General features: G+C 46.9%; 1 protein-coding gene across 1 annotated transcript; it reads right to left on the bottom strand.

Moving 5' to 3' along the window:
• Window positions 1-3,388: 3,388 nt before the first annotated feature.
• LOC133357471 (protein FAM171A1-like) lies at window positions 3,389-16,553 on the bottom strand. The gene is given in 9 exon segments (XM_061575418.1): window positions 3,389-5,944; window positions 6,049-6,172; window positions 6,709-6,825; window positions 9,596-9,778; window positions 11,074-11,232; window positions 12,935-13,027; window positions 13,386-13,461; window positions 13,463-13,629; window positions 16,407-16,553. Coding segments are annotated over 9 exon segments (2,733 nt in total). The 5' UTR covers window positions 16,489-16,553; the 3' UTR covers window positions 3,389-4,212.
• Between the last annotated feature and the right edge of the window lie 288 nt (window positions 16,554-16,841).

The raw sequence follows: 16,841 nt of genomic DNA, 5'->3' as shown, positions 1-16,841 counted from the left end.
AGAGGTTCAATCTCGATTTGAAGCTTACGTGACTGTAGGCATCCATACTCTTTGGTTATTTCGGTAAAGTCACGTAGGTAGAAAAATAAAATAAAAAATAACATATCACGACGTTTCGATCGCAACACAAGTGGTCGTCCGCAGGCGGAAAAAATAATCCAGCATTGAGGACGACCGCTTGTGTTGCGATCGAAAACGTCGTGATCTATTGTTTTTGTTTTATTTTATTTTTCTACCTACGTGACTTTACCGAAAGAACCAAAGAGTACAGTAAGAGGTTGCAGGAAAATCCCACGTTCTTCTGCACTCACCCCCCAAACCCACCCATCCCCCCACACACACTCGCCCAATCATCACTGCTGACCAGCGTGCTGAAGTATGGTCAACAGCCCTGCAAGGCAAGGCGTGCCAATTGACTACTGACTGTGGAGGCTTTGTCAGCCGCTGCGTTGCACGCTGACTTTGGGGGGGGGGGGGCTTCGCCATCCAGATGCGCTTCTGCGGCCGTCTGGAACGCTCTTCCTTCCGATCGTAGGAAGCCACCGGAGAGCCGTGCACTTAAAAAAAATCATCACCGAGATTGACAAACTTGATTTCTTTGGAATTGCTTTTTGTGTGTTGAGTTCGATGTCCCTCTCCACACCTTCGATTAGCACGGTTGGCTACGTACGGTGCGAAAAAAGTTCCACATACGTACATAAAAAGGGTTGTTTTGGGGGTGGGGGAGGGGGTTCGATCGAGCAAATATAAATGTGTCGTTAAACCCGCCACCACCCGACACAGCCAATAAGTAAAGGTTTGCTACGTAAATGCGATCCATTCCTAATGTGCCACATAAACAAAACGTGCAAATTGGCTACTTCAGCACACGTGTGTTGAGAGAGTAAACTCACGACGTTTACAATTAACCATCTAACCCCAATGAAACACAACCCTTTTGTTGTGGGCTAGACCGGTTGCCAAAGTGTTTCAAGGTGTTCAACAAACGCACTGTGCTGTAATTGCCGGCAGCAGCTCTGCAGAACTCCACGTGGGGGCCAGCCGACGTTCCGCACCGCCACCCTAAACGCGATCTACCCAGTGGGCCTCGCCCATCCATCGGCTCCGTTTCGTTCCCAATCGCCCACGGTTTATCGTCGATTAATTCTCCCCTTTCGGCGGCCTTGCTCAATCCACCACTGGATGAGTTCCTCACTGCCCCCCCCTCAACCCCCTAACGCCACTCACCGCCACCGAGAAACCTTCACAGAGTTTGTTTGGAGGGCCCAAAGTTCTGTTTTGGCGAGCACCTATCAAGGATGGCCACCCACCCCCTCGTGTGCCGTGCCGGCCTTCATTGGCGCTACTCGCTAACAGCACTTGCCCCAACAGTCCTACGTGACTTTACCGAAAGAACCAAAGAGTATGGATTCTTGCAGTCACGAAAGCTTCAAATCAAGATCCAACAGTCCTGTTAAGGCTACACGGGGGCGAAATCTTTGTACGTGTGTGCGAGTGTCCGATCTCCCACTTATTTAAGATGCAGAATCGACCACGGACTTTTACCCCCTGAGCTGCTGTTAACAGGGTGGAGTCCAAATGTCTTGTGACCCCCCCCCCCCCCATTTAATTCCAAACCACGAGGAACGCCAGTGGTGATGATCAATGTCAGATTATCCCAGTAGCAAAAGTAGCTACATATGCTCCGGGCCCCGCACTTTCAAGGGCCCCGAGCTAAATGCTTTCAATTCCAGCCTATTCCCTACTATAATCACCCAGTTAATGTCTGTCCGTCCCGCGCGTGACGTCACTCCCCATGAGGGCCCCCCCCCTCATTAATATTCATGAGTGGGTGGATTTTTACACGAACGCAGAGGAAGGTCGAGCTGAATTACCGTAAATAGTTGATTACGCAAAGTCGCTTCAAATATGACGCTTCTTTACAGAAAATGACGGTAAAGAATCAATCGACGCAGCACAATGCTGCATCCGTGCGTGACGTCACTGCAAAAGAGCCCCCCCCCCCCTTCATTAATATTCATGCCCGCGTGGAAATTTACACTAACGCACAAGGAGGTCGTGCACTCCACATGCCGCACCCCTCCCCAATAACCATGAGTGGGTGACGTCACTCCACATGCCGCACCCCTCCCCAATAACCATTAGCGGGTGACGTCACTCCACATGGGGCAACCCCCCCACTCATTAATAATCATGAGCTGAACAATTTTTCTATTGAATATTTCAGATTTACTGCAATAAACACCCGTCCTTGGCTGGGCAAACAAGCTCGTGTTCCCCATGTACCTTTTGCTTAACAATGCTCTTAACACTCATTGGAAATTTAACCTGTATTTTTTAAATCATTATTATTAACTTGGTGTACATTTAGAGTCTGAATATTCAAAACTGAGTTTTTGTTGAAATGCATTATCAACTACATCTTGTCGATTGGTCAGTCGACTGCACTGGGAAGCTTCATTTTTGGCAATTAGGATTGCTGAATTTACGGTACAACGTAAATTAATATGTTTATAATACAGCAATTATAAGGTTGTGTCTGTATCGTGACAGTATAATGCTCAAGCTTACATCACATACTGGTAGGAACCCACTGGTTCCACCAGCCCACATGGGATTATTGTGTCCGTCCATCCGTCGTGCAGGGAGGGGAGAGTGGGGAGGGGCTGGGTGGGAGGGTGGGAGGGGCTGGGTGGGGAGGGTGGGGCTGGGTGGGGGGTGGGAGTGGTGGGGCTGGGTGGGGAGGGGCTGGTCACCCCGTGGTGCCCTTATAAAACTCACACGTTAAACCTACTCACGCAGGCTTGTGCCCGCCCTCACAGTCGGGCATATTTGCGGAATACACCACGCCGCCGTTGACCCTGGCCATTGACCGAGCAACCCAACGTTCCTACCAGCTCCCTCCGCAGGAATGTGTTACCCAAACCATAACTTTGTCCTGAGCAGCGATTAATTCAATTCAGTTGCCTCATCACAGTTGAGCGAGTGACTCACGCTCGAAAAGTTGCGAGTTCAAATCCTGGTTCGGGGTTGATTCAGCCCATCATCGCTCCAGGGTCAATATAGTCAGTACTTGTTTGTGGAGAAGCCAACTATTAGCCGTCACATGGATTGACGCGCCCCCATCATATGAATGTGACATTTCGACCAGTGGCTCAGGGCCGCAAACAGAGAAGCACTCAATACTCATTTGAGCAATAAATCAGACTTGTTACGGGTGATGAGTGACCCAACAACAGTGGTAAAACACGACATCATTGATGAGAGCTTAGACAAAGCATTTCAATTGCATGGACTTGATCGAACTCATTTCATGGACGCTCAAAGTAGCTAACACATACCAAAAGCAAACACTACCAAAAACAATTCAAGTGTATAGACATGTTGGTACAAGCTTTATTTAAACGGGCAGAATCTGTATGCAGACTGGAAAACGCATAATTAATGTTCACCTGATTACAACCATCCTGTCCACACAGCAGTTGCATAAATAGGACAAGGTGTCCATATGGCAATGACAATACAGCTCTGGCATTAGAATTAAAATCTGCCCAGCACCCAATGTGGCAGTTGATTCCTGGGTGCTGTAAAATAACAGAAAACACATTTCTACAGTGATTTATATAAAAAATAACTAAAGCTCACATTTACAAGTGCTTTTGTCAATATGCAGATTAAACATTGAATAATAAATAGGTACAAAAAGAAAACGGAATACATGACTAAAACAAAAAGCAAAATGATTATGCATTTGCAGCCTTAAAAAACACACAATTCCATCACACTGCTTTTAAGTTCCCTCTAATCATTCATCCTTGTCCTCAGCTTGCACATTTACAATACATACATTAAAAGCTACAGTTGCATTACATTGGGAAAAATAATCTGGTATCAAGGCAAGTGGCAAGTGTCCATTTTACTGACACCTGGCCCAACACCCACATGAGACGACAGCATGACTTCAAGGCAATTAAAAAGTAAAGCATTTCACTTTCAATACAAGTCTGTAATGCTTTAAGCATCATGTAGTCTAGGCTGGCGGTCAGGGGCACTGTTTACAGGATTGGTGTTTGGTAATTTCAGTAAACAAAGAGGTGGCAGCATTCTGCCTTAACATGATAACATGAGCACGTTTGAAAAGCCGAGGACTTTGTACTTCAGCGTCAAAGCCGACGTTAACGCTACCTTCACTGATCTGGACAAAACATTGTTTTACTGTAGATTAAAGGCAATCAGTGGTCTCTCCTCCCGCTTCTGCCACCGACTCTTTGTCCCATCACCGCCTTCACCGCCGTCATCCCCGTCGGGGGGTCCGTCATCCCCGTCGGGGGCTCCGTCATCCACATGAGGTCCGTCATGCCCGTGGGGTCCGTCATGCCCGTGGGGTCCGTCATGCCCGTTGGGTCCGTCATGCCCGTTGGGTCCGTCATGCGCTTCGGGTCCGTCATGAGTTTCCTGCATAAACTTTCCCTCTTCGCTCTGGCTCGTGTTCATGTCCACGTCTGCCGGGCTCTCCGTGTCGATCGACGACGTCAGCGCGTACGCAGCGTCGGCCGCGTTGGCCTCGGTGCCCAGCAGAGGCCTCAGCGAGCCTTCTTCCGGGGAACAGGTTGCCGTGCCGCTCTCACTGCCGCTGTTCTGGTCCATCTCGTCCAAAAACACCAGCTGGGTGTAAGAGGGCGGCGCCGCCACCGCGGGCTGTGTCCCTTCTCGCTTGACTTCTTCCCGGCATCCGCGTACACTTTTGCCGTTGTCCGCGAGGCGACTGGCAACGGGCACCGCCTTCCGCCTGCCCTTTTTGCCCTCGCTTCGGTTCAATCCGGTGTCGAGACTCGCGTCGTTGCGGAGATCGATGTACGAGTGCCGCACTTGAGCATTGACGGAGCCGTCGAGTGCCACGAACCAGGCCTTGGGATGCTTCAGGGGCTTCACTTCCTTCAGCTCCAGCAGGGCGGCAGTGCCGTGTGGCACCGGCTGCAGTTCCCCATTCATCGCAGTTGCTACAGGGACCTCCAATCCGTTTGTGGGCATATCTAAACGGCGTGACTCCCACGCTTGCACCCCATCTTGCAAATGTTGGCTGGAAGACTGAGATGCGTCCGCTGCCTGGGTCTGGTTATTGTTAGAAACCCATGACGGCTGCTCCGACGAAATAGCACCGTTGGCACAGAGTAAAGGATGGTCTGTGGGCAGCGTCACACACTGGGAAGGGATCACCAAAGTTTGCACCATCTTTCCATTTATTTTGTCATTAACGTGGCTTACAGAGCCAAAGAGAAAGAGCCGTCCCGGCCTGGGCGGTGATCCCAGAATGCCTAAGTGATCGACGGATCTCGTCAGAAAGCATTCGGGAACCTTCCGGTCCATCAGCAGATCATCGGCTGAGTGAGCGAGCGGCGTTGCTGCCAAATTCCCCGAAGTCTGCCTGGAGTCGGATGCAGCATCATCATCTGCCAGTAGAGAACGATGGCTCGCAGCTGTCGCTGTCAATACCGATGTCATGGCTATGTTTTCAGTGGCTACCGGCGCCGAGCGAACGCTTCGGTTGCTGTCCTCAGCCAGGGACCTGCATGCCCTGGCACTGCTCAAGTTCTCCAACAAGACATCTGAAGCCGAACCCAGCAACTGCAGACTCTCCGACCAGCCGTCAGCGCCTCGCAGCGCGCATCCCATTTTTACTGGCAGGGTGTCGGCCGATCCCAGAAACGTGTCACCATGGTCCCCGATTGAAAAATCAAATTCCGGAGAGGCGGCTGCCGAGCTTGAGCACAGCTTAAGCATTTGCGAGCTCATCCCTGCTTCCTCCTGGCTAGATGTGGCAGTGCTAATGGCACCCAGGTTGGCGTAGGAGGTGGACGTACCCTGCTCCCGCCTGGAAAGTGGCAACGTGTCTGCTGGCGATGATAGTGGCAACTTTCGCAGCCTCTCGCTCGACCGCTTCCTCCTGTGTCAGACAGACAATTCACACTTAACTGTGTCCAAAGTATATCACATTGCTCTTGACACTGAATTGAGACACGAATCACTGAACTGAGGGCTTGTAACTACCTGCAGTAATACATCACCAGGCAGAGCAGGAAGAGGATGATGAGCAGCACTCCGCCAAGAATGGCGAGCAGTAGGATGGTGTGGTAGCTCGGCATGTCCCGTTTCGTATCAGACGTAGCGATTACTGTGAAAACGAACATGCGCAGACATCAACATAGGCAATCATCGAGAAAGCAGGCGCCGCAGCATTTAAAAGTTTACTATACCCATCCGAACCACCTTTTTTATTTGCACATTTTGAGAATTAATACAATATTATTTTTATAGCAGGGATGGGGAACAGTCCACAGACAGAATGCTTCATTTCATACAGCCCCTGGCCACATGAGGCTAGATCATTTCAAAAACGGCCCAGAAACGATATTCATTCGTCACTGCAAGCATCTTAGCCAGACTAATTTTGGTACAATATTTTAAACATGACAACACTTTCTATTTTAACAGCCTCAGTCACCTGTTCTCTTTAAACAGTTCTCAGCACATATTCAACGCATAGTCCTCGTGTGAACAAGGTTTAGTGACAATTCATGTGGCCCAGCAAATGTATGTTGAAAATGTCTTATCTATAAGGTAAAATATTCCCCCCACCCCTGCCTGAAAGTGTTTTTTTTATATATATAAAAAGGAAGCATTTTTTTTTTAAACACAGGATGGTCGTACTTGCAGTTCTGTCCGGAGAGGCAAGGAGCCAGCAGCCAGCGCTGAAGGCCGTGTATATCCACAGCAGGGTGTCTCCCGAGAGCTTGATCTGTGCCAGCCCCGTTTTCCTCCACACGCCTGACGCACACACGGCACGACACCAGAGTTGCCGCAGCCAACTTTCCAACATCGCTGGCTCACGTGTCAATTGTTAGCCACGGATTACATTTCACGTTTTATGCGTGGACCGTCTGCCGGAATGTATTGTTTTTTAGTAACAAAAATGTTATTCCAAATGTATGATCGGCACGTCCTGTGACAAAGAACTCATTAGGAACATTGATGCAGAAAAATCTTTGTCACGTGGCAGTTAAAAGAAATTGTATTCTCAAAACTACAACGCACCTTAATCAAGTGAAAAAATACATTTGATACAATGGTTTTTGTTGCAGGCATTGGGTAAGCTGAGACCATCAGCTCGCTACTCTTGAGAATCAGATTTAATCACGGGTTGCTGTCAGGATATGAATCCACGTTTCTCGGAGTTGATGGCTCATTGGTCTCATGTAACACTTTGATGCTTTTATAATTGGCTTACAGGTAATACATCTGAAATTATATACTTATTTAAAAGTGTTTAAACACCAAAAAATAATACATAATATGTGTATAGTATAAGTATGCAGTCTCCATAACAGCGAACATAGTGCATAAACAAAACAATATGCCCGTAATTCCTAAATTAATTGAATTGCGTTACTGTGCATTGAACGCGAATGCACTAAATTATCAGAAGAGCCATACGGTCCTTCAAACCACATGGCAGCTAATGCTTCCTTATCCCTTCAACAATCATGGCGTGACGTTCGCCGAATACAGTATTAATATTAAATAACCTTGCGTGCAGCATTCCACTCCCAATGCCCTTAGTGAGATTTTTGTTGTATTGGTTTCCATTCGCAAGTAAAATTCTCAAGCGGAAAAACTCGTGAGAACCGCATGTATATCTTAATAATGAAATCCGAGTGAAAAATAAGTACAGTACAGCACTAGCAGTGGCATTTGCAATTTCACAATTCAACACAGCCAAGCAGCCATGAATGCCTGTGTGTCACAGTCAAGACGGGCGGTCGGTCGATAGTGTGCAGCTCGCGACTCTTACTGAAAGGTACCAGACAGAGGTCGCAAACGGGTTTTGATTCCTTACCCGTACCCGTACCTGGCCGCACCAGGGTCGCAAACGGGTACCCGTACCCGGCCGGTTACGGGTACGGGTAACCGTACGCTACCCGTACCCTACCCGAAATGAGTGACAAACGATTACTCACCGGTGACTCACGGCCTACCCGTACCCGGTCGGGTATCGGGTAGGGTACGGGTATCGGGTACCTGGTTGCGACCTCTGGTACCAGAAGAGCCAGTGATGAGCAAGAGGGTCGTCACAGGTTTCATCAGCAGCCTCTTGCACAAGATTCCAAGAAGCAATAGTGGACACTTACCGTTTTATCTACCCGTGACGACTAACAGCTGCTGGTAAATAACGAAACACTCTTGAAAACGTTTAAAAGGCGCTGCACAGAGGTAGCCAATGCTGTAAAGGAAATGGTGACTCAGGGGTGACGAGGGCTTGGAACAGCATTGGAAACTCGTGAATATGAATGAGTTGAAGTACCAACCAGGGAAGTTCACTGGATTTGATTGCAGTGACGTTTTAGGTTAAAGGCTGACGTTTATACAACATGCCCAGATGTCACAGCCGATTGCATGTTCACAAGTTATCTGATAAAATATCATTATAATAATTATTTGTTTTCAGAGTAAATGGGAATAGTAACTTTACCCTAAAAAAATAAATGGCTCTTACTCTGGGTTAATGTGGCATACAACTGCGGTTACATCGGTTGCCAAACTGTCCCAAATATTCTCACAATGTATATCTATTAGGCACGTAATCATGGATTGATTCATTAACTGCATTTTTTTATGCTGAAGACAAAATATGAAAGCATGCATAAAATATTCGGTGATTCTTCTATTTCTAGAATTTTTCAAGAAATGCCAATGGATTAGAGTAAAAAAACAAGACTACAAATAAGCATACGCAAGACAAAAAATAAATGCAACTCATCAAATTGCATGGGAGAGGAAGTGGTGGGTGGTTATGAATCATTACATGCCTAATATCTAACTGGAATGTGTACATGTACAGCCCTTTTGTCAATACACTGCTGAATGAGAGCCTTCCCATTCCAATGTGATCCAATGTGAGTTTTGCCGGCTTCACCATACTTCACCATGCTGGTCAATGCGGGCTCAAGGTGGGGGGGAGCATCGTACAATGTAATGGGTTTTGCTGTACAGTACTGCCCTCTGCTGACCGCAACAAAGCCGTACAACTGGCAAGCAAACCATGGTTTACATTACAGTAATCCCTCGCCACTTCACGGTTCAAGTTTCGCGGCCTCAGTGCATCGCGGATTTTTCGAACTGATTTAAAGGCCTCATTATACCTGTGCAGTAACACCATCATCATCATTCATCATCACATTCATTGAACTGCACAGGTCTGTCATCGTCGTCATTGTCATCGTCATTGTCATCGTCGTCGTCGTCATTACTGGAGTCAAGTCTCAAGATACTGAGTGTGGAACACCATAATACGTATCGTATGAGAGAGAGTGAATGTATAATATTAAGGTTTTATAATTAAATAGATTTAAGTAAAATATATATATAAAGTATAAATATACATATTTTAAACATTCTGGTACCCACACACACATATACGGAAATTCCTAGGGGGCCAATCTTACTTCGCGGATTTTCACCTATCGCGAGGGGTTCCGGTCCCCATTAACCGCGATAAACGAGGGATCACTGTATATCAAAGCACAGCCGATAGCCCCACCGATGCTGGAGTCAAGCTCCCAAACGATGCCGGTGTCTCCGTCGCGAAGGCTGGCACCAGGCGGGAGGGCGAGCGACAGCTGGACAGGTCCAGCCACCGTCACGTTGGATTCCCGGCTGCCGTGTTTCGACAGCCGGAGGCAAGCGGCACCCGACGGGATCAACTTCAGCGGACCGTTTGTGCCTGCGAGCGCAAGCGGCACGCGTGTCAGCGCGGCGGACCGTCGACGCTGGGATCGATGTACGGGGTCACAGCGACGAAAAGCAAATAGGTTCCTCAAGTTTTTGTATTGTAAATGAACGATAAGGGGATTTTTCGATGTAAAGCTTTCGTGACTGCAGGGATTCATCTTCTTGGTTCTTTCGGTAAAGTCACGTAGAATGAAAATAATAAAATAATAAAAATAAAACATAATAAAATAATTCTCACGACGTTTCGGCCACAACGCAAGCAGCCGTCCTCAGGTGAAGAACAGGTCTGTCAGAAAGACGGCGTCGTGAGAATTATTTTATTATGTTTTATTTTTATTATTTTATTATTTCCATTCTACGTGACTTTACCGAAAGAACCAAGAAGATAAAGGGATTATGAATAAGATGGGGACATCTCAGTGTCAGAACACACCACACTGTCAAAAGTTAGCTTTACAATAATTAGTTGTGGAAAAAAATATATTATAGCATCGCCCCCTGCTGACAGACAACACCCAATTTCAGGATTGTGCTGCGTACACCTTGTGCCGAGTAGGGACAGCTGCCACTTAGGGGTTCCCTAGGTGAGACTGCCATAAAGGCAACGGAATGAATGGTTGAGATGAGATGCAAGACACTTTGACAAGCATTATTAAATTGTACTATAAATATCCTTATCTGAATAAAAAATCAGTGTCAACCACTGCTGAATGACAGCCTCTCTACACCATGTTGATCATGGGGGTCGTATGAAATGCTTCACCACATTGGCCACTGGAGGGGTGAGCTGTGGCTGAGAAAATTACTGCGCCACCACTCCGACCCCATGTGTTCTTCTTGAACGGCAATAAATAACCATAATTCCAACTTTTTTGCAAGTTAACGGATGGTTAACACACATGCAGTTACATTGCCAATGCGGAACACCAATCTAAGTCACTTTACTGATATGCTACATGCCACCAACACAGAACAACATATAATTCCAGATCCAGCATTCACCGAAATTGATAACCATACACTTTACCACTGTCTATGTTGTTGCAGTTGTGCAGTATAACTCTCCAATGAGTTTTCGGGTTGAACCGCGTATTTTTTGGACCGTCCAACATTTAACCCCCAATTCAACATTTTCACCCACAATTCCTGAAGAAGCTCCCACAGAATGTCGAGGAACTGTTCAACAAGCTTCCATCACGTCGGGGCGAAACCTCAAGACATCATGCTGAAAAACATGCCCGTAAATCAGCAAATGCATCGGAGGGCTATACGATGTACGTTGTTCACCAGTGGCGTTGACCTCCCTTCCCAGCGGGAGAGGGAAGAGGTGGAGCTCATCTGCAGTCGTGGACACGGTGAGGTACGCTTCCAGGTCACTGTAGCTGGTGTTTGCCGGCAGCACGAGAGAACCGGGGTGAAGCTGCGCTGCAGAATGCCACTTGTGACCTGCAATGCAGAACACAAGTTTTGACTCGTGCCAGTTTTGGGCACTGTGGTGGCGAGATGTTAACTACCTCGTCTGACGCCTGGATATTTGGAGTTTGCATGTCTCTTTCCCCGTGACCGCATGGATTGTTCTTCGGGTCCGCCGGTTTTTCCCCTCCACATTTAGAAACAATATACATTTATAGTATTTGGGTGCTATGCATTTCCACATGATAAGCCACTTCATTCAGCTATTTGTGGGCAGGTCGCTTCTGAAACAGAGCTATATAGCTTAATGGGCCTTACCTGGTCAAAGGAAAATAGTTTAGTTTTTAAATAAATTTAGGTTCAAATTGGTGTTGATTATTCGATTCACAAGTGTGTAAAATCAATAGAATAAAAAGTGTAAATCTTTCAAAAAAATGTATCCTACTCAAAGAGGAAAAAAATGTACATACTTTATATGTTGTGAAAAAATATTAAGTTAGGATGAAGTGGCGACGTTTATAGTAGAATTAAGTTACACGTGATGAACGAAATTTAATCATAATGATGTCAAACCATTAACAGGCCACGCTCAGAGGGTGTGTGCAAATTATGTACATACATGGTTAATATTACTTTTGAAAAATGTTAGCATAGGGAAACATATTTTGAGGAATATTACATCAATAAAGTTAAAACCCCTAACATAAATGTTTTTTTACGGATAAACAATTGTAATGAATGTGGGTGAAGGAGATGTTGACAAGTGAGGTTACATGAGAATGTGATTTTCAATTAATTGTGTAATATCAATAACATGTTGCCGAATTATAAAAACCTACACAAGGGACGGCTTGCCAAATATGTTTGAAAACTGAAAATGTAAAGTGCATACAGTAGAAATGTTTTGCATCGATTTAATAATGTATATTACATTATTTTACTCATTATATCTGTAGCGTACATATACCTGTCAACCCCTTATCAGTGCCTATCTTATTACAGACCAATTCCGACCTTATTGATCACCTAGTGCCCTTATAAATCTCAACGTTCATCATACAAAGTCTCATCACAAGAGAGAAACACAGCCACAATTTTTTGTTGTTGCCTATTTTGAAACGGCTGTCCGCCACATAGACCTTAACAATTCACCATGCAATGTATGATTAGGACACAGACTGAACTTTAACCCTATTGACCGACATGGTAATAAAACATAACACGTACTAAATGGTAGTAGGTTTTTACCCTTTAAACTGGTACAAAACTGACACCTTTATACAAGGCATCATGTTTGCAATAACCACAACACAAGCAGTCAAAATGCAAACAAAAAGAAACAACTCTGATAATGATATGCACTGTCCTTGAAGTTGATTGGTCCACACCTGAGACAGCATTAATGCTTACCCCGAGCTCTCAATACTCTGATAGTGCGCTGTCTTTGAGTTGTACGCCTTTTGGCGTCATCTGGTCCAACACCAATGGAGACTAGGCTCTAAGGAAAGCTGTCTCGGGTGTGGACCAATCAACTTAAAGGACAGTGCATATTATTATCATTATCATAGTTGTTTCTTTCTATTTGCAGTTTGACTGCTTGTGTTGTGGTTATTGCAAACATGATGCCTTGTATAAAGGTGTCAGTTTTGTACCAGTTTAAAGGGTAAAAACCTACTACTATATTTTGCCACTGGTAAAGGAGGTCTCATAACGTGCTAAATGGTCAAGGTCATACCTCTAACTCTGGAGGAAACTGTCACCAGGTCCCTGTAGACAGTCAGCTGGGCAGGATCCTCAGGAAGTAGCTGAACGTTTAAAGTAGCCGCCACTGTAATGCAAAAACAACGCGTTATAGTGAGACAACAAATTGCCGCAAGTCAACATGGCAACAACCCACCAACTTTATATGGGAATTGGCGCAATGTGGACCCGCAGGATTGGGTGGCTTCTGATAGCTAAGACGATACAGAACACTTGTTGTTTTGGTAATAAGCCAAACATGCCCCGAAGAAGAGCAAATACTTCTTGCAACGTGTAATGGGCTCACATAGCAAGCAGGGCTTTTTTGTAATCATTCCTTTCTGGCTTGTTTACTGAAAACCTCAACAAGTGCAAGTCATTTACGAGGTAGGCAGCACAAAGAAGTCCTTGTTGTGTCAATTTCTTTATTTAATATTGTGACTTACATGGGACGTTGATTATCTGCCACTGGAGGGAAGAAGGCACATAACCGGAGCCTTTCACCAACAGGAGGAGGAGGGACGGGGGGTTGGGCAGAGTGGCGTAGGCTCAAGGACAGCTGGGCAGCCCCCGCAAGTGATGTCACCCGTGCGGCCTGCACCGTCTGCTCCTCCAGGGCCCAAACGGAGGCCCCCTCGACGGGAAAACGCGTCAGGACGTCCCTGACGTGCACCGTGACAGCCACCGCATCTGCAACGATTTAGTTTACAACGAATCTGGTAAATGCCGTCTTTGGCAGGCGCCGGACAGTGCAATGGGAGTGGAAATTAGCACACGACCCCCGCCTCGGCGTAATGGTACAAAGAAGTGTCCTGCGCGTGCTAAGGACCACATCGTATGCATGTGGAACTTCTTTCGCACCGGAAAATTCTTCCTCACGCCACTTCTGGCAGAACCGACTCCGCTAGAGGGTATCTGGCCTATTCTTCCACGCGAGTCAGGTGCCTTGGAAGAGGTAGCAGTATCCACACTTTACCCTACTCTACACGCTACCCTGCCGATGAACTATGGCGTACCCATTTATACTGCTGGGGAAGAATTTCAGAAACCTGCCCATTGTTTCAACTGCCGCGCCGGGAGAACGAATCAGACTGGTGACCTCTGGAGTGCAACTCCAGTGTGCTGACCATAACACCAGGGCAAGCCCGTAGCTTGAGGTCAACTTAACTTGGGATGCTTACCCTGTTTTTGAAGTGGGATAAGCGGAAGATTCAATCGGCAGCAGCGGTGCGCGCGAGCACTCAGGATGCTGCATCAGGATGAGATATTGCTCTGCAGTGTGCTGCTTGCCAGTGGGGTGCTGATCAGGCACTACGCAGCATTAGGTGCATGTGCACCCTCCAGGGATTTTAACAACAACAACAAAAAGGGCCACAGCGCAAAAACTACCGCCATCCCATTCAATTACCGTGAGGCCAAAATGGATTGAGTCGCCAGCATTACGTCTGGAGAATATTCAAGAAGTCAAAAGGCAAGCAAGGATGTTAACAAAGCCATGTAGATTAATAGATTAAGTAACCGGAGTGAAAAAGGGGGGGGGGGGGCTTTCTCCAAGTAAAACTGGGGGCATTCTGCTATTAAAGAAGTGGAATCAATAGAGCCTAGCTTATTATCCCTATGGAGGGAAAGCGAGAAAGGTCCTTGGGAAAGGCTGCCCGGGGGATGAGTCTGCTACAGATTCAGGGCGACCCAAGGATAATGGGGAAGGCAATTTTCCTTGAACCTAATTACAGCAATGACAAGGTCATTGTTGGAAGCTTGCTTTATAGGCACCGATTTACATTTTGTAATTGCGGTGTAAAACAATCTCGCTCAGTAAATCAGGATTACTGCAGAACATAGAGTTTATAATCTCGAACACGAGTACATAATAATTAGAAACACTTTATATGCACATATATTAGTTAGTTCATTTTGCTTTTGTTGGTGCATTACAGCTCAATGAGATGGCTACTTTAGTTTTGGTCCAAAAAAGGGATGTGGCATAAGGGAATGCCTTTCAAAAATGTTAATTGTTCCACAACAGTATAACCAATGTTTACAAATTGAACATACTTAAATGAGCTTTATAGATTAATTAACACGTATCATAAACAATTCAGCCAAGTGGGCAGACGGTTGGCCGGCAGATGGCGCTTTTCAAATCTTTATGACTGCGAGGGCCCAACAAAATCAATGGAGTGGAATAAATGTTGGGTTCTGCGAATGTTTTTGTTGTCGTTTGCTTGAAATCTTTGTTTTGAGCTTCCAACGCGAGCATTTTAACGCAACAAAACACAACGTAGTTCAAATTGGTGGACCACACAATTGCTGGAAATCTTCTCAAAAATAAATCACACACGCACACACTACAAAGGACAAAGATGAGACCACGTGAGCCATGCCAGTAAGCAGCCACATTAACCAGGGGGGCAATACACCAACACAAAAGCAGACAAACACAACTTATAAGACACAAACACACACACACACACACGTGGGTACAGTTACGCAAAGAATCACAACACACAACAAGGAGGCAACCATCATCACATCAGATGAATGAAATTGATGAATGGGCGAACGAAGAGAGAGCCCTGGCAATTGAAACGCAAAGCAGAAGACACTTTCATCATCCATTCATTCATTCGAAACGCTGCAAAGCGCTTAATTAAACACGTGGATGGATTCGCCCAGTCCCTCGGGACCAATGTCAATCTCCATCTCCTCCACACACACAAAAAAAACCATCTGCGACCTCTATTCGGCCTCCATCCATCCATCCTCTTTACCACCCACCATACCCTCTCTTCATGCAATGGCAGTACAGTAACACATCCAAGCCGCGCAGTGCTGTATATTTTGTTTTGTTCGAAGCTAACACTTCTACCAATTGAATGTCATTTAATCGGCGCTGTGTCACGCTGCCTCGCATGCAAATGTGCAACACAAAAGTTGCTCGATTGGACAATTCTTCGTCCATTGATGCTGGTCTCCCCCCCCTCCTTAGAATACAGGGATGCTCAAAAAATCTCAATGCAAAGCTCACGGGACGACATCCGTGTCCCACACAGTACTTATATAACCATCCCATATCTCTGGCAGCAACGTGGACGTTTCCCATAGACATCCACATGGGCCAACATTCTAAACCTCATAGAGCCCTCGCTCCAGCCTCAAATCATAAACATCCCACGTGGAGCTTCTTCTGGTCCATGTGGCCATCAGACCAACCACGGCTTACAGCATCCACTTGGATCCCTGAACTCCCTTGAACAACACTTGAACAACACACGCACACTGGACATGATGCCCATATCCTCACCACCTGGTTAACGGACGACTCGACCGGGACCTTCTGACTCCACACGATTGTCCACCAATGACCCCCTCACAGAGTACCTCCTCCCAAACCTCTACCCCCCCCCCCCCCGACAACCTGGTCAAATAGTTAAAGGATTAGGGGGTTGTGGGGGTCCACTGCTCACCACCAGGGCCCGCTCCATCCTCTGCAGCCACGGCGAGAAACAGCAGCAGCAGCGGCGGCATCAGCGGCAGCACGAGAAGCATGGTGGCTGCACCAAGCACCTCCTCCTCCTCCCTCACTCCCTCCCCCTCCTCCCTCACTCCCTCCCCCCCACCACCCTCCACAACAACAATAACAACAACCACCACGCCGGTAAAGAAGCCCTCCTCGACTCGACTGCTTCTCAAGCTGCTGCTGCCACGAGAGTCCGAGGGGAGCGCCGAGGCTGTTGTCGGGAGCCGTTACCACCACCACCACCCCCACCCACCCCCAGTGGCGGCGGTGAATCTGTGGGCCACGCATGCGCGACACCCCCTCCCCTCCTCCCCACCCCTTCTACCTCCCCCTCCTCCCAACCCCCTCCCCTCCTCCTCTCCCTCTCCCTCCCCTCCCTCCC

This window comes from Lethenteron reissneri, chromosome 7 (genome assembly GCF_015708825.2).
Source record: "Lethenteron reissneri isolate LAM-NWPU_2019-01 chromosome 7, ASM1570882v1, whole genome shotgun sequence".
Taxonomy (NCBI): Eukaryota; Metazoa; Chordata; class Hyperoartia; order Petromyzontiformes; family Petromyzontidae; genus Lethenteron; species Lethenteron reissneri.
This window is presented reverse-complemented; position numbering and strand designations above follow the sequence as displayed.